General features: G+C 40.1%; 1 protein-coding gene across 3 annotated transcripts in view; it reads right to left on the minus strand.

Moving 5' to 3' along the window:
* Positions 1 to 2,503: 2,503 nt before the first annotated feature.
* The window catches only part of FRMD8 (FERM domain containing 8), a 51,434-nt gene continuing 34,562 nt past the window's right edge, over positions 2,504 to 19,375 (minus strand). For all 3 annotated transcript variants that reach the window (XM_085896085.1, XM_085896084.1, XM_085896086.1), the window contains 7 exons: positions 18,954 to 19,012; positions 17,416 to 17,582; positions 14,805 to 14,993; positions 14,188 to 14,317; positions 13,282 to 13,434; positions 11,531 to 11,783; positions 2,504 to 5,369 (listed from right to left, as the gene is read on the minus strand). In XM_085896085.1, the coding sequence (XP_085752211.1) occupies positions 5,152 to 5,369; positions 11,531 to 11,783; positions 13,282 to 13,434; positions 14,188 to 14,317; positions 14,805 to 14,993; positions 17,416 to 17,582; positions 18,954 to 19,012 (1,169 nt within the window). In that variant the 3' untranslated portion in view covers positions 2,504 to 5,151. The remainder of the gene's footprint in view (positions 5,370 to 11,530; positions 11,784 to 13,281; positions 13,435 to 14,187; positions 14,318 to 14,804; positions 14,994 to 17,415; positions 17,583 to 18,953; positions 19,013 to 19,375) is intronic.

Consider the following 19,375-nt stretch of genomic DNA (forward strand, 5'->3'; position numbering starts at 1 on the left):
AACTGTCTGAATAGATCGAGGCAAAACTTTACACGTATGACCACCGATCCATGAGGAACAAAAGGTTCACATATATAATGTCAGAGGTCACATGGTTTGGCAACCTTATTGGATTTACTCAAAAACCTATGACTCTTCTTCTCCAGAACGGCTGAACAAATCGAGGGGGGACTTCACAAAAATATTCCCCAAGCCGTGGGTATACAAGTTTGTTAAGGAATATTTGATAGGTTACATGGTTTGGCAACCATATTGGATTGAAGAAATGTTTTCTCTGGAACTGCTTAATCAATCGACATGAAACTTCACAATTATGTTCAAGTAGTGATGTGGAATAAATGTTAAGGGGCTGTCACACCTTGACGTTTTAGCCAGCGTATGGCAAGGTCTCAAAATGTATGTAAAACGCTGGCGTACGCTGAACTATTGCTGTTTTAAGTTTTGGGCGTATAATAACATGTTGGACGTATGCATAATGTATTAGTAACGTACACAGAACGTTTTAATCACATATAGATAACTTATACCAACGAATGCTGAGCGTGGTGTCGGCGTTCACAACCTATGCCCAACGATAGTCGAACTTATGCATAGCGCACGGCAGCATATTGCCGACGATCACGTGGCGTAGGCAATTCATAGGCTGCAGCTCGACAATTCAAATCATAACCGCACTCGACATCAAAGTGTGAAGCCGCTGTCACACCTTGTCGTTTTAGCCAGCGTATGCCTACGTATGAAAAATTTGCCGAACCAAGCTGGCACATGTTGAATACGTTATGGGTAAGTTTTATATACGTTAATAGCATGCTGGCATAAGTCTTCATACGCCAAGAAATTTTCAGCATGTTGAAAATTTCTCGACGTATGACACATTCCGCATATGCTGGCATAAGTTGTAGGCACGCTACGTGATCGTTGACACATGTCGACATACGTTACTCATAAGTCGAAACACGTCAATGTAATGGTTAGCGTCAGTGTTCCAGACTCCCTAGTTTGTTTTTTTTTCTTTGGTACGAGGGTGATGTTGACACTTCGATTTCCAGACACTTCACACTTTCCTCACTCCCTGAGTGTATGGCAAAATGTGGTGAACCGCCTCTCTCCCAAATCCTCATCCTCTCTCACCCCAACCCCCTTTCTTAGTATTCCAGTCAACGAAGCGACGGGGGTTTTAGGGTTATGAGGAGACACACACATTGACATTTATGATAGATGCAAGAATATTTCAATTAATTTCCTTTGAAAAATCCACTCAATTTTTTTTTTCTGTCAGGGATGCATTCAATGGGATCTTGTGATGTGTGGTGAGGCATCGCTCCCCCTCCTTCGTCACTACCCCCCCTTTCCTCACTACCCCCCCCACCCTTTCTCTCCCCCACTCCTTTCTTGGTATTCCCATCAGTGAAGCAACGGGTGGTATTTGCTCATGTTAAATAATCCTTGCCTCGGAAATCTCATTTTCATACTACTAGCAATTGTGGTCCTTCACAACAATTAGTCTGCTTTGCCTTGACAGTTACACACTGTCATGCCCAAAACCCAATTTGCTAACAGGAGTGCCTCTGTCATCTTCTGACAACTTTTCCAAATTATAATATTCATAGGACTTCTGAGAAATCAAGGGCAGAATGACATTCTGCATGTGTTCAACCAACAAGCTGCAGTTTGTTTCTGCAGCATGCTTTGAAGCCATTTGGCATTCCAAATATAATACTGGAAAATGAGGCCACACACACACACACACACACACGATTCGCTTTGCTATGCCCCAAGCCATGCATTGGAAAAGTGTGTCTGATTCCATTATAAGCAGACCTGTACCACAAGAAGGATGATAGCCTCGTAACCACAGAGCGTGCTCGATAATTTTTCACCAATAAAAGTTTAATCTGCAGGAAAACCAGATTATACAACTTTCCTAGGCCTCCAGGAAGTTCTTCTCTGAAGCACGCCTCCACATGAAGAAACTTCCACGACATGATGAGCTTCTGCTCCACGTAGGAGTCGCTGATATTGACCTCCAGATAAATGAGGCAACCGCATCAAACCTAATCTTGCTCTCCTTGCTTCCAAAGGTCAAGCAATACAGTCTTTTTTGCATCAAGTGAATAAACCTATTTATATAATCGATGGATGTTTTTGCAACAGGCTCCAACAGATTAATTATTGCTGCATTCAACTATTGTTGTGCTCAAAATCTGAATATTTAAAGAAAACTGTCATGGTTGTGTCAACTTCCTTCACATTATAATCTTGAACAAAGTTTTCATACAAACTCTGTTGAAACAAAGACGACATGCCACAGCAAAACTCTTATTTATCCAATAGATTTCACCACCTGTTCCAGATTTTTGAAAGATAATAATATTTTGTGTAATGTGATTGCAAAGTGGAACTCTCTAAACTAACTTGAAAGCAAATCATCAGTCAAGCTATAGTCACATTATTCAACCTCTTACAACCAATGCAATCACAGTCAATTGAACACATCATCAGAAAGTTTTTCACGGTGTATTGATAGTGCTGCAGATTCATAAACAGAAATTCTGTCAAAAAGACACAAACTGCATTCTCTGCTTGCAGACGTAACATCAAATTGAACAAAATGATGTGCACAGGATATACTTGCCATACCTTTGTTGCAATGCTGAACTTTAAAGCTCAATTTATCAGAGAAGTCCCACAGCTTCCTACTCATTAAACAATTAGATATACTTTCCTGGAACAATATGGAGAGAAAAAAAAAGAAAAGAAAATCAAGATGAAAAGAACTCTTCAACAAAAAATAAAAAAAATTAAAAAGCAAACAATCTTTGGCAAAAAAGATTCTGGCATATTCAAGATCACAATTGAGCACTTGGAATGGAAGACACCAACATCATGCATAAAAGAAATGTGTGCAATCACATTATGGCATGATAGTAAAAACAAACTCGCTGAATTCGGTTACAATAGCACTTGTGAGCAAACAGTAGTATAAAAATGTATACCTGAAGTGCAGAGCACGATGGCCCTCAGAATTGTAATGCAAGGAAAAATTAAGAATAATAATTGAAGGAAACATTTTTTGAAAAAAGCATCAATGGAAAGGGATAGTTAGTGTTATCGAAAACCACTTTGCATGCAACTGTTTCAGCACACAAACTGTCACCGCTTTTACTAGTGAACTCACCACCTTTCTACGCCATACTTTCCACCTCTGCTTCACGCATTTAACAATTGAACTGTGGATATGAACATGTTTCACTGCACATCCTCTTCTCTCCCCCTGACTCCTCTATGGTTGCAAAACCTCATTCAGCCTGCCCTGTGGGAATTGAATTACTATTGCTTGGCTTCCTTGTTTGGTGCCAATCTTCACCGTGGCATCCTCAGGATATTTTATTATCCAATTGCCATTAGCTACTTTCAATGCTGACCAAGAAAGTACCTTTGGATATGAAAGATGCTATAAACCGTTAATAACTCCGATTTATCCATGTTGCATCCACCATGATTATCCTACAAATTGAACCACATATACTTATTCCCTTTTATTCTTTTTCCATTCACATGGTTAAAGGAATCAACCTCTTTATAAATTCCCGATTAACAAGTAAATCCATTTTACTATTCATTGCAAAAACATTGAGGGGCAGATATATCATACAAAAGCTCAAAATGCCTCATCTTGATTTCTCTCAGTCATGAAAGTAACCATCAATGCATTACAGAAAACCAAATTGTAAAAATGTTCCTTACTCCTGGGACTGTTATAAAGGCAAAAAGTGCATGTTCCATGAGAATTGTCCCAGTAATCAAAGCGTTATATTGTCAAACATGCACGAATCCCAGAGATAGTAATCACATCATTACGTCATAATCGCTATTTGGCCACAAATAACTCGACTAGACATCCAGAGCAAATTTCTTCTTCTTCTTTGGACTATTCCTCATTAGTTTACCAAAGATAATTCCTTAATAAAGTTGAACGATGCCAGCAAGATGTCCTAAAGCCAAAACTATGTACTTCCTTCTCGTTTTGATGCCTGGCAAAGACGAAGAACCATAAGATACCGCACAACAGCGGCAGCCGTGGGTTCAGGCTTTGTACTGGAAGTTCCATTCACTGATAGGACAGCAATTAGTGCAGTGTTTGATCCAACTTAACATAAGCCTCAGAGCTGCTGTGGTTCAAACACCACAGAGGATTTTTCTTTATCAAGTTTAAATTCAAAATCTTACTGGGACACAATAATCTTTGAAAGAATGACAATTCAAAAAAAAAATTTTCTCCTGAAGCTACACGTAGAAGTGGGCATCTTTCTCCTTTGCAAACAAATAACTGTGTACAACATAGAGCACTCGTCGAGAGGGATTACTTTATCCACTCGAGGATAGACGTCAGATTAATTATTGTGCTTCACACTCATATCATTTGACGGTGGACAACGCTCGTGAAATGGACAAAGGTTTTCCTCCTTTGGCCTGTATAAACCTGCTCCTCGTTTACAGAAACAGGGTCAATAAACAAATAAATCGTCAGCTGTATTAAGGATGGGCTTTTTCATTTCGTACGTTCAAAGAATAAAGATTCAAAAGTATTTATTGTAATAATTTGACATTTAAAAGTAGTATTTTTTTAAGGGAATTGAAATGGATGTCTATGATGCAAATCTCCAACACTGTAGTTACAAAAGTGGTTATACTCCCTTTTTGGAGCAATGGCTGAATGCCTGCTGTCTAAATATAAATTGAGCACACAAGGTAGCCAACAAATATAAAATGCTTTTTGGTTTAAGCAGAGAGGAGAGAAGTTTTGCAACAGCAGTACCGAGTCGCAATCGACCATTTAAATATCGAAGTTGCAACTGCTTTCGACTCCAAAGAAACGCAGAAGCATTTTGCTGCTGGTACACAATCAGTCAGCTGTCCCTCATTTCCATAAATGTAATTAAAGTTACATACTCAAAAGAATCAGATTCTTTGTCAGAGGAGGTAATTTTAAGAACTTCATTAGGAGCCCAGTAGTAACCAATGATATTGTGATCCGTCTCGTTAAAACCAAGCTGGTTTGTTTAGCAAAGTATTAAATTTCTATGAGTGACTATTACAGTTTCAAGGGACACAACCAAACAATTGCATTCATTCTTTCTCAAAGCCAACTTATAATTGGTTGTTATAAGTTGTTGGCTCATCTCGTTGGCTCATCCTTAAAGTCTCCTCAGTGTCTTCATGCTGTGCAGAAGTATAGACAACTTTTGTGCCTCCCCTTTGTTTCATTTCCTCATTTCCTGACTGTCTTGTCCTGCTGTGTGCGTGTCCTAATCCACGGCTGAAGAATGAAGTTGAGCGGCGTGGCTTGACTGGTTGAAGCTCTTGCCCTGTGCAGGATAAGATAAAAGTTTACAAAAAAACCCCCAAAAAGCCAAAGGAATAAAATTAAAGTAGTGCAAGAACTCAGCCCATTAAGCAACATGTCTACAAGCATCTTAATCACAGCACAGCTGTCAAGACAAAGTTCAGCATTCAAAGGGCAAGGCCAAAGTGGCTGCCAGGTTTCTAGGCTGACAGAAGGCATTTAGAGCCTCTGAAGAGAAAGCTCCAAGGCCAGATATCAAATATCTAACGGAGAGGCTAAGAAAACCTCAACACATAAGCATTATGTGATGTAGACATGTTAAACAGTGATGCAGTCACACATATTAAACAGTGATGTAGACATGTTTTGCCCGATGCTGGCCCTTTAGGCCTGAGTCGACGTAGTAGTCGTAGCATTCACACCTTTAATATGAATGCAGTCATACGAGAGTAGCGTAGGAAAGCTATTGGTGGCATCCTGAACAAATTACAAATTCCTGCCTTAACATTAATCAAATGTCAAGCCTGGCCAGCCAGTTTGTGAAAGACTTGGGCCAAGCTTCCCCCAGCCAACTCCACAATGATGTGGGAATAATTGTGGTCGTTAAAGAAGAACAAACTGTCGTCTGCATGGACATGCAGATAGGCAGACCCCTTCCTCCCCTCATCACGCTCATGGGGAGTGGGTATTTCTAGTTTGAATAAATAAAGATTGTAAAAATAAAAATAAAAAGTCATATAAATAAATTCTGGAATTTACCGCCATTGACACAGTGTCTATTACATCACCCTATTAATCTAACACGTTACATTAGTTCTCCGTGCTGATTGTCTCTGTCCTTTATGACATCCTTAAAAACATCAAGTTTCCTGTTTGGAATGATTTTCACTTTTGACTGCAAGGCAAGCAGAGAGTAAATAAATAACATCACTCCTCTCTACGCATACACGATCAGGACAAATCCAGAACCAAAGTTCTGTTAAACGGCAGGTTTGTTTTCCGATTCATGTTCAAAATATAACATTCAATTTAAAAAGTTGTTCCTCGATCATAAACTGACGTTTGTACAGAAATGGACAGACAGGCATGAACCAATTGCTCAACCCCACTTTTTGCTTCGCATGTGCGGGGTAAAAACTCGCATTGCAATGATGCAATATTTCATATCATGCTCCTTTATTTTATGAGCTCTTAAAGTCACCATACAAGCAAAATTCAATGCTTTCACAATAAAATATGAATATTCTTACCTTTTAATGTTAAGCCAACACCAGTCTTAAAGCCTGGTGCTCAACATTGAAAGTGACTGGTTCTTAAGTTCTTTGGGGCTTGAGTTTGATCCTTACCCCTATCAACCCATTCAATAACGCCAGGTGGGTTGACTCAGCCTGTCATCCTTCTGAGATCAACAAAAGGAGTCCCAGCTTACTGGGAACAGGGAGGCACTGCAGCAGTGGCACAGCCACGCTCCCAGCAATGATGCAACCAACAGCCACAGGCTGCATATGAAGTAATAATAAAGCTCTGCTTCTCTGCATTCCAGTTAAAAAGAATATGGTTCCATTCCAGCAGAAAGATCCAGTACTACAGCGAGGGGTGTTACAATGTGGTGGCTCAGTAATAGTCGACTGGCGCTGACATCACTTCCACTGGTGAACGATGTTACTCGATCTCTCAGAAACTGAACTTTGTTGAAATTTCTGTTCTAGTCAAATCTTGGCCCAGCAATGACAAAAAAAAATAAAATTTGTGCGTTTGGAAGAAATGTATTTAAATATCCGATTAAGTCAGTATTCATTGTTGGTTTAATTGCGCTTTCAACACCAAATTGTGCATTTTGTCAATTGGATTCAATGTCAGATTGCATAATGTGCTAAATCATTAAAAGGTGGTACCCTTAAGCTGTCTTTCCCATGATTACCAAAGCAGACTGCAAGAAGGAGAAGAAGAAAATCTTCTTCTTCTTTCGGCTTATCCCGTTAGGGGTCGCCACAGCGGATCATCCGTTATGATCCGCATAATGATTTGGCACAGGTTTTACGCCGAATGGCCTTCCTGACGCAACCCTGGTCACCTCTTACGACACAGGGATATGGTACACCTATTCTAACCGGGGCATACACCAGGCCCAGTACACTGGTACTCACTTCACCGACCTCGGAAGGATGACAGGCTGAGTCAACCTCCTGGTGTGTATTAATTCAAGTGGCCAACAGAGCTTGAACTCAGGACCTTTTGGATCCCAAGCCGCTACCATAATCACTACGCCAACACCAGGCTAAGGAGAAGAAGAAAATAATAATAAAAAATAAAAAAGGTGCAAAATTGTTGATACTCATTTGTAATCACTACTAACGTATGAGTATGTGTATGTGTATGTGTGTGTCCTTCATAACCATGAAACCGAGCAGCCAGAAATTTTGCATGCACACCAAGGGAGTGCATGAATGAAAACTGGGTATTTGTGTTTTTCATGAATGGCACCACATTAATTATCTTCAAAAGGGGTGTTTAAATTTACCCACTTTCACATCGCAGGACTCTTAAGCTGCCATTTTTTTTTTTTTTTCGGCCTGCTCAAATATGCCTTGCCTTGGAACAGGCCACAACGGTTTTTGTACGATAAAGCACTCAAAATTTATTTATTCACTTTTCTCACTCATATCATCAAATACTTGGTCTTCATACCGACAAAATCGCTGTATACATCGCTTTTATAGGTGTAATAGTCCTCAAATTAGGAGTTGAGAGATGTTAACTTCTGTATAAAAGTGAATAAGACATTTGTTTGTTTGCAATGCCACTTCTCTGAGCTCCCAAGGTCAATCACGATAGGATCACATTTTTTACCACAATGCACCTTACTCGGGGTATTAAAGAGCAATTTTCTCAATTCATAACTCGTAAACACACGAGCCTCCACCTGTTGCCATCTACAAGAGTAGAGCCAGATATAATGTTTTATAATCCCAAATTGTTTGATTTCAACCCAAATACCTAATCAGGGCCAAAAATATTGACACCCTTGCACTTTTTTCAAATAATGCACCATTTATTCCAGAAGATTGTTGAAATTAAAAAATCTTTTGGTCTCCACAGATGTATTTCTTTGGTTTGCAGTGGAACGAAAAAAAAAAATTTAAGCTGAAAAAAAAACGACTAAATCAGCATATTCCACATCGAAGTCATAAAATGGCCTGGACAATATTATTGCCACCTTTTAGAAGTTGATAGAAACAATTAGATTTCAAGCAGGTGATTCTCCTTTACTTTGGAATTGAATTCACCTGTGGTGAGTTGCAGGTGCCTGCAATATATAAATCCCTCATTCAACCAGTTTGAGTAGAGAAAAGGAGTCATTCTGCTGTTTTGTGTCACTGTTTCTATTGCAATGAGCATGGAGAAAAGAAAGAAAACCAGAAAATTGTCTGAGGACATCAGACAGAAGATTGTAGCCAAGCATGGACAATCTCAAGGCTACAAGTCCATCTCCCGAGACCTTGATGTTCCTGTGTCCACTGTATGCAATATTATCAGGAAGTTCAAGGCCCATGGCACTGGAGCCAACCTCCCTGGATGTGGCCACAAGAGAAAACTTGATCGAGGATTGCAGTGAAGGATTGTTCGAATGGTGGAGAAAGCACCTCGATCAACTGCCAAACAGATTCAAGCTGACCTTCACACACAAGGTACAACAGTTTCAACTCGCACCGTCCATCGCCAACTCAATAAAGGGGGTTCTATGGTAGGAGACCAAGGACTCCACTGCTGAGAGAGAGAGAGACATAAGAAAGACTGACTAGAGTTTGCCAAAACACACCTGAACAAGCCAAAATCCTTCTGAGAGAATGTACTGTGCACAGATGAGACCAAATTAGAACTTTTTGGTAAAACACATCATCTCTCTATTTACAGAAAACAAAATGAAGCCTTCAAAGAAAAGAACACCTTCCCTACAGTAAAACATGGAGGAGGTTCAGTGATGTTTTGGGGTTGCTGTGCTGCCTCTGGTACTGGGTACCTTGAATGTGTGCATGATATCTTTTTGTTTTTTTGTATACCTTGTCAAGGCTCGTAATGAGAGCTAACACACAATGCACAGCAATGGAATAAATGGGGGCATGAGACAAGAGGGGTGGGAGTGGGAAGGACAAAACAGTGGGGAACAGAGACATAAGGAGATCTGTGGAAGGGAGAGGGATGGGGAGGGGAACACAGGGTGTACAAGATGGACATTACAAGGACTTTCAGGAAGGAAAGCAGGGAATTTGAAGGAGGTTGTTTGGGGTTGATTAACGGGGGCAGAAAAGAACGAGGATTTGGATGGGGAACGATAACAGGTGGTGGTGAACAACTGTTTTGAAGGCCTGGAGGGAAGAATGGGATTGAACAGAGTGAGGGAGTTTATTCCAAAGGTGGGGGGAAAAAAAGAATGAAAGAGTGAAGGTGAGCAGTGATTCATGATTTTGGTAGTTTTACCAGAAGGGGGTTGTTGGTGGACCTTGAGCGCCCTGCGGAAATATTGTGGGGACAAATTGCAGACAGAGCAGGGGGCAAGACCGGAGAGAAGACGGTGGAAGACAAAGACCACTGACCTTCCTGCGGTGAGAGAGTGAGAGGCCCAAAGACTCAGCCTCATCGCGGGAGATGCCAATGATCTGAAATGCCTTGGTTCCCACAGCGTGAAGCCGAGAAAGGTGAGAGGCAGGAGCACCAGCCCAGAGGGGAGAGCAGTACTCAATCGGGCTGCGGAAGGACTTTGCATGATGGAAGATTCCCAGTCGGCGACTGGCTTTGGAGGCCAGGTTGGAAATCTTGAAATCAGGAGATTAACAAGGCATTTTGGAACACAATGTTCAACCCAGTATCAGAAAGCTCGGTCTCAGTTAAAGGTCATGGGTCTTACAGCAGGGAATGACCCCAAACACTTCAAAAAAGCACCCAGGAATGGTTCAAACCAAAACGCTGGACTGTTCTGAAGTGGCCAGCAATGAGTCCAGATCTAAATCATATTAAACACCTGTGGGGAGATCTGAAAACAGTGGTTAGGAGAAGGCAACCTTCAAATCTGGAAGAACTGGAGCAGTTTGCACAAGAAGAGTGAGCCAAACTGCCAGTGGAGATGTGTCGGAAGTCTATTAATGGCTCGAGGAAGTGCTTCACTGCAGTTATTTTGTCCAAATGTTGTACTACCAAATATTAAGTCGAGGGTGTCAATTTTGTCAATGCCATTTTATTTTATGATTTAGCAGGATATATTAAGTTCTGAATCAAAAACAAAGGTTCTGTAATATTAACGGTGAAATAAAGAATTGTGGACACAGAATACTTGTCAATTTTGACTTATTTTTAGAGAAAATTGTGAGTTATTTGAAAAAAGTGCAATGGTGCCAATATTTTTGGCCACAACTGAATACAATTGGTGAGAGTGTGAACTCTGATCGTCAAATTATGGCATCAGATGTGAAAAATAACCGTTAAGCAAGACGTGACAATGATCAACAAGATTGGCAAAGGAGTCACATGACCTCTCAAATGCACTAATCTCCAATTAATCATAAAACGAAAATTGTACAAACACAACAGATACATCGATTTAAAGGCAATTTTACTGCTTACCTAACGACATAACGCTCAAGGGTGAAAGAAGAGTTTGTAGAAAAAAAAAAAAGGGAGCGAAAGGGTGGGATGAGGTGGGAGTCCAGAGGGAGGGCGGTGGGAGTACAGATTGAGCAGTGTTGGGGTGGGATGAGGGACCCAGCATTGCAGGTACCTTTGCTCGTTCTGGAATAAATGAAAGTGGCACAAGAAAAATGTGGAAGTCCCTTCAGTTTACAATGGCAGTGACAAAAACTGCTCAAAATAGTAGGTCTCACATAGCTGTGTTAGTACTTGGGGTTGGGGGATGGGAAGGATATGAGAGTTTCACTTTCTCACGAACCCCAAATAATGTACGATCGAACCAACAAATAATTATGCAGCTCAGAGAAACAAAACAACTTCGCATTGCTCACTAATGATGAAAATATACAATGTCAGAATCACCACAAATAAATAGTTTTCTCTCGCTTCAAATTTATGAATAAAAACTGCATTTGTTTATGGATATTAAATAATATATGAACTTGTTCGGGAGGTCACATTGTCAGGAGATGCTCATAGGCAGCAATAAACAATTCTCACCATCCTCCACATAGGCGATGGTGGAGAGGAGCTCAGGCCGATCGCTGAGCACACTGCGCTTTCGTGATCGTTTCTGTTGTGTCTCCTTCGACTTGGTTACTCTGTCGACTACACAAAACCCCTCGCCTTTGTTTGTACTTTCAGAAGTGAGTTCACCACAATCAGCAGAACAATCAGGTGGAGTTGTGTTACAGTCATTTTTTTCTTGGGCCAGCTCAATGCAATGCTGGATCATTCCACTCATAAGCTCTGCCTGATCAATGAGGGAAAGGAGAAAATACGAACAATGGAATTATACATGATCATGAAAAATTGGGTTTTTTCTGAAAAGGCAAATCTGACACTAGTTGTAAAAAGGAGTTGCACGATCCCTGTAAGAAAGTTGAGAAGATAACTTAAGAAAAATTAATCAATTCTTTTAAATAAATAAATAATATTTTTTTAAAACAGTGCACAAGTAGAGGTACATTCAAAGTCCACCACCCCTACACCAAATAAATAAATAACGTCCTCCAGCACGCGACACCCAGCAATGTCGCCATGCAGCACATGGAGACGGAATTGGGAGGGAGCGGCACACAATAACTGATCAATTGCATCAATAAAATCATTAATTTCCTCATCAATTGGCCAATAGCATACCAAAACCACCACTGTTTCATCCGAATCTGTAACTTTTTGAAAATCAAGTAATGCATCGAAAAATGAATAATTAATCAATCAATAAATCAAAAATACCCTTTATAGCTAAATTACTTGTTCACCGTCATGTCCAAATATCAGCTTCCTAACTCAAAAGGTGCCTGAGATATTGCCCAGATAAGAAATAAAATAAACAAGGAATTAGTAAACCAATGATAATTAAATAATTAATCAATTAATTGATTAATCAAAAAATAAATAAATAAAACTACTATTTTGCCAAAGCACATCTTCACTTTTGTCTCCAAATTTCAGTTTCCTTGCTCAAAGGATGGCTGAGATATTGCCCAGACAAGAAAAAGAAAGAAAACAAGTGGAGTAAAACCAGAGTACTCCCTTCCTTCAGCACCTGGCAATGATGTTATGCATCGCCTGCATATGTTATTGGGAAGGAGCGGTGTACAATATGAGATCAGGCTTGGAGGATGGCCTAGAAAGGTATGCACACTCACCTCTAAGCTGTCTCGCCTGGGTTTGAATCTCAGTCCAGCTACAAACTGCCATCCCAGTGCTTCACAGGCAGGTCAAGGTGATTCATCATTATGTGTGCCGTTCCTCGGATGGACATTAAACTAGGTGTCCTATCTGCCGGCCTTAGTTGATGGGTGTTAAATATGGGTGATGGGAAATTCCTCAACGTGTTATTGGGTCATTCCTGGTGGAACTTTTTGCCATCTTTAGACTTTGCTTTTGGTGGGAAGCATGGGTATTTGTGATAGCGTGCCATTGACTTCACTCTTGTTTCCTGGTTAGAAAGGACTGTGGCTGAGCATGAACTTATGTTCCGCAATTCTAACAATCCTGGCGAGCAAGGTTTCCACCAAATTGACAACGACCACGGTTACGATAGCCAAATCCCAAACCACCTAACAGGCCACCATACCAGTGGTAAGAATCAGGGCTCATAATAGTAATAAAACAAAGCAGAGAGATAAGGAGAACATGAATAGGCACACGTATCACAATAATTATTCTGTACTCTTTTTAATCCCCACGTACCCACAAACTATATTTTTCTTTAACAGAAATATCCACAAGTCAAGACCCACCTGCCAAGAAAACACCTGCAAAAGCTTGTTTACAGGCCGGCCATCCTCGGAGCCATCAAACTCTAACCAGAGCACAGGCTCATCCTCCTGATCCGTATTTGCCGCAGTGTAGTCCCAGCTCAGCTCATTGTAACGCAGCGACAGGATTACGTGCTGCGCATACAGTACATCCAAGCACCTAAGTTATATATTTTTTTTAAATCATCAACTCAGGCCCCCCTCCCTCCTACTTCATTCACTCAATTTAACCAAAACATTTCATCAAAGTACAGCAGAGTCTTGTTAAGTTGAATATCCATCAATTCAATTGGTCTGCAGAGCGAATCTGTTTGGCTCCATGAGACTCTACTGCAGGCAAATACAATGCAATACAAGGTTTTAATGCAGAGTATGCCTTGACTGTCTGTCTACCTAGTGTCAGATTGTCAAAGATACAAATACACAGTCAAATGCAAAAGCAGGCATGTAGAAACTACTCATCACACAAAATAATTTGAAACGTATCAAATGAAGGTTATAACAATTCAAGTATCCATTAGCTTTTAAGACCATTTCACTTACCAGCATAGGACTAACACAGACTTGTCAGATGCTTTTTGAGAAGTTGTAAAACAAATCGTATTATTGGATACAACTTGGATAGTGTAGAAATTCATGAAAACCTCCTTCATGAGCATTAACCACTATAAATAAAAATAATGACAAAAATAAGAACACAATCAATTTTGCCCTAAACGCTCAATGTCCTCTTGACATTTTACCCCGTAATTTTCAGTAGAAGAGGTTCAATAGTAGAACTGGCACACTTATTCATGCAGACCACAGATATAAATATTGCAAGTTATCCAATATTGCTCAGAGGAGACTAATTATATTTCCCGTCTCACTCTGCTAGTTGGATCATACCCCCTTCTTTTTGTCCAAAAGGCAGACACGTTTCAGGCTGATAGCCACGCTAATGTCTTTCCGGACCGGTCCCACGAGATGAAGCAGGCCCTGTGTGGGCCGCTCCACTGCTCCCGGAAAAAATGCACAGCTGGAAAATAGAAATACAGAAAGAAGAGTTGCTCCACACTCCAATTTCAAGTGGGAGGAGAAAATAAAATAAAGACATGGAAGTTTAATATTCACTTTTTTTTAACATGGTGAGTTGAAAAAAAAAAAGAAGAAAAATCCTAAATGTGTTGGGATAGAATGATTGACGGCAAAAAAAAAAATCATAATAATCCTAACCATGTTGAAAAGTTAGGGGGGGGGGGATAAAAACAAGAGCTCTCTTTCTCCTCAACTGGTGGAAGCTTTTATGGGTTAATTACTCAAGAGAGAACGTTTATGCACCAGGACAAAATAAAAGGTACATGCCAAACAAGGCCTGACAAGGTTTGGCCAGATCAGTCTTTCTGTATTACAAAATATAATTTACACTTGGCAAGCGACTGACATCAGGCAAGCTAACTTGGAGCTGTGAATTACCAAAACAAATATTACTTGCCAAGTCGAGTCAATCATAAGGACCCACTCACCCATAAAAAGGGAACTCATGGCAGAGAGAGAGGTAGTGGTGAAACCATTCCACTTGGGATTTTTCTTCCCCTTCTTGCTCAAGTTTCCTGAAAGCATCAAACACTTGTTGCTCAGGTTTTTCTAGACCAAGCACAAATCTTGAGAGTAGTGCCCAGCCAGATGGACAAACAGGAGGTGGAAGCAGTGCACTGTGGGGAAATAAAAATTACTATGTGAACAGAATTGGTAGAGAGGAAAAAAAACCAGGACAAGTGTAAATAACAGGAAGAAGCAAACTTTGACAGAAGAAAGTCAATGATTAAAAAAATAATAATAATAATAATAAATAATTTCAAATTAGCAGCAAATTTTCAAGGGTAGTGATCGAGCTAACATTTTAAATCAAATAAATGACCAAATACAGCACTGGAGTATCAGAAGGAATCCAAATAGACAAAGATGGAGTCATCAGGAGAAACGTGGATAGGATTCAGCTAATACTCCTCTTCCCTGAAACCTGAAACCCATCCAGGCGCAGCCAAGTGAACCTCACATTAAACTATTTGCAATGTAGTTCACCCCTCCAGAGATTTTAAAAAAGAAAAAAAAGAAAGAGAGAGAGATGGAGGACAAAAATAAACCATGCACCCAACAGAAAGCACACCCCTCCCAACCCCCACACACACCAGAAATACCTTACCACAGAATGTACACAGGAATCCACCAGCACACAAATCAAGACACAGGCCCTCTATTTGTAATGAAGATCAATTTCCGGTAAACACTCATGACACTTCCAGGTTAATTTTTTTTAAATAAACAAAAAAAAAAACCATATTACCCATTATTTCTTATAATTATTATTTCACATAACTTTCAATGATATGGGAACCTGTTTTCACGAAAACCAACCAAACTTAAACAAGAGATTACAATGACGTCTAAAAACACTCACATGACCATATCAAACTCTTAACACAATAACCCCTCTCTAACGTAATCACAAGGAAATTGGATGCAGATGGAGGCCATTCAGCCCATCATGCCTGTGACACATCAACACTGCACCAATCTATCAACACAAGGTCAAATAAGAAAATGCAAAATGTTGTGTGTGTGTGTGTGTGTGTGTGTGTGTGTGTGTGTGTGTGTGTGTGTGTGTGTGTGTGTGTGTGTGTGTGTGTGTATGTATGTATGTATGTATGTATGTATGTGTGTGTGTGTGTGTGTGTGTGTGTGTGTGTGTGTGTGTGTGTGTGTGTGTGTTTTGTAGTTATTTATTTATTTCCCCTTCTTTTCATGGGAGAGGGTATTGAACTTGGGTCAAAAAAAAACACATCAACTACACAACAACCCTTGACGAGACCCCCACCAACCTCCAAGGTTGGTGAAACGAGACCAAGGAAATCTCCGTACACATCACCCATCAATGCTCAAACTATATAAAAGTCCTGCCAACATCCCTATCCACCTCTTTTTCCATTTCCTCAAAGTACCTATCCAATTCTAATTTAAACTTATCTTCCGTTTCTGCTGACACTACCATTCCAAGGAAACGATTCCATGCATCAACTACTCTGAGTGAAAGACCCCTGACCTTACTTACCGTCTTAACTCTTCTCTTCTTCACTCTCAGGCTATGGCCCCTGGTCCTACAACTGTCTACTCTGCTGAATAATTCATCTGCACTTATTTTATCTATACCTTTCATTATCTTAAACATCTCTATCATCTCCTTGTAACCGCCTCCTTTCAAGTGTATAAAGCCCTGTCTCCTTCAGCCGCTACTCATAGTGGAATACATCTTATTAGCATGAACCATAAAAATCATCCTGAACAGAACAAATTCTAGCAAATTTGATAAGCCAAGATGAAAACACTTTGGGGCCTCTCTTAACCTGTACATTATGAGACGGAAAAGTATACAAGATAACAGGAAATCTCAAATAGTCAACTTTATGATACACATTTGTACTAAAACAATTATTTCCAACTCTAACAAACACATCCAGATATGCCACTAAACTATTATTATGACCGTTCTTATCTGCTATAAAGCTTTCTAGATAAATCCAATGAATCAGCTTATCAAAAAACTTATAATCACACAAATATGATCACTATATCACCATGTTAAAGATAACATTTAAGCTAAGCCTAACTTCTCCTCCATCAACTTCTGCACAAATGAAAACAATAAACAAGGGAAAAATACAAAAGTCTGACCACTTTCTGCCTGGTGACTTAATCAGCAAAACGAAAATAGGCTTTAAATGCAACACTCCTTGGGTAGGCCTGTATAATCAGAAGAAGACAATAGAAAAGCTACTTTTTGTATACATCGTCGGGGCTCGTATAAGAAATAACACACATAACAAAAACAAGGGGAGCAGGAGACACGAGGGGAGGGAGAGAGAAGTACAAAAAGTAGGGAGCAGAGACATTAGGAGAACTGTGGAAGGAAGAGGGATGGGGTGTGGTGGGGTACACAGGGTAAACAAGATGGACACTACAGGGACTTTCAGGAAAGAAAGCAGGGAATTTGAAGTAGGTGAATTTGGGGTGAATTAACGGAGGTAGAAAACATCAAGGTTTTCTTCCTCATTGGATCTCAAAGATTGCAGCACTTACCGCACATCATCCAGCGTGTGCTTATCTGGGTCAAATGAGCCTAAGGAAAGGCGACAATCAATAGTAGTGAGAGTGAAAGCCAGTTCCCGGTCACAGGGGTAGTGTCCTTGCATGAGCCGGGTCCTTGCCTCCCGCCACAGCAAGCAAAGCGCAGCTTCATCTTGGAGCTGAGTTGTGAAGCATACGAACCACAGTACAATGAAGGAAAAGGCATGTTCAGAAAAATCATAAAAGCCAAACAAAAATTGAGCATGGAAAGATAAAAAGGGAAGTACAAGCTATTTTGTATTCTTCCAACATTCACCTGACACATTATGCTTTATCCCTTGGATGCATCACATGAAGTGCTGTACAAAGCACAGAGTTTGTGCAGAATAACATGAAACATATACACAGTAGAAAGCACATGTACAAAACAATAAAAAAGCTGTCTTGACTGTGGTTAAGCAAGTTTTACGTACATCCATAGTAGAGCCATGAAGGTATGTGCAGATCATGTTTACAGATAAAATAACAAAAACATTTTTGCCCCAAGTCTTTATCCAATTTGCGCAAACCCCAAGACAACTTCATTGTGGTTGGAGAACTACATTTTTTTCAAAAAAAACATGGCAGCAGTTATCTTTTGTTTATTAATTATTTTGCATGCAAGCACAATTTGTGCACATTTGCACAATTACGTGCAAATTTGATTGGCAGTTTTGAAACACATCAGATAGACCAATTATTCGTTTGTATGCAGCGCAAGGCTGTGGGGTAGCATCATTGCCTGATGGCACAGCCATGTCACTGATGTATCGCCCTCTGGTGGTTACGCCAGGGATTTGTAATTTGCTCACGGTGCCAGCGATAGCTCGCCTACTCTTCACGAAGGACACCATGGGATCTTAATGCCACCAACAAATGCTGGCAGATGGAGCACCCGTTTAACGTCCATCCAAAGGATGGCACACACATTGATGAACCAATCACACTGCCTGCGAAACACCGGGATAACAGTTTATCGCTAGGTCTGGATTAAAACCCAAGCACGACAGCTTGAAAGGCAAGTGTGCATACCTCTAAGCCATCCTGCCAGCCCAGATGCCTTTTAAACTTCAATTAGTAAACAACAGAGATAACACATGCATCCAATTTATTTCTTTTTTCAAGCCCTATCCACTGGTGCAATTTTTGTTGATAAATTAAACTTTTCTGTGGGGGGGGGGGGTTCCAACCCACAACCTGACCTTTGATCCAAGTTTTGCTCCCCCACCCTCTTTTTAAAATAGATACTTCAGGGAAGAAATTTCAGGACATCACTGGAGCAAAAATATTTGAGCCAAATTGCTACTTCTGGAGATGGTCTAGAAACCTCCTTTTGCAGATTCTCTTTAGAAAGAAAACAAAAATAGTTTGAATACAATATTTTTTGGGAAACATGAATCAGCAGTACCATTCAGATACAAGTGAAATGAGTTATGCTTCCTTTTGGAAGCACACAAAGTAAAGCAGGCCATCACATTTGAAATACCACCAGTATGGATGACAACTCTCACCTCCAGTTCCAAGCTCTTTGGGTAGAAGACGTTTCTCCGATAGACTAAAGCAGGCTCTTCTGCGAAATATATTTTGAAAATAAAAATACACCACTTGGCACAGCCACCAACAGCACTTCATTATGCTAGCCTGACACCAAGAAAATAGATTATTGGACAATGAAGTAAACAGCATCACATAAACACCAATTGTATATGATGGTGGTTTGTTTGCAAAAGGAGAAGTGTGTGGGGTGTGGGGTTAAAACAGATATATGCTAACACAGGGACAAGGAGCTAGTGAGCAGATTATAACAAGTTTTATTTCAGATCATAAAACGACACCAAATAGAATTGGCGAAATACAATTTGAATAGTAAAAATATTAACAAAATATTTATATCGGCTAAATACATTAAAATTATATATATATATATATATAT

The sequence above is a fragment of the Eptatretus burgeri genome, chromosome 9 (assembly GCF_056783735.1).
Source record: "Eptatretus burgeri isolate ZD-2024b chromosome 9, Ebu_testis_v1, whole genome shotgun sequence".
Classification (NCBI taxonomy): domain Eukaryota; kingdom Metazoa; phylum Chordata; class Myxini; order Myxiniformes; family Myxinidae; genus Eptatretus; species Eptatretus burgeri.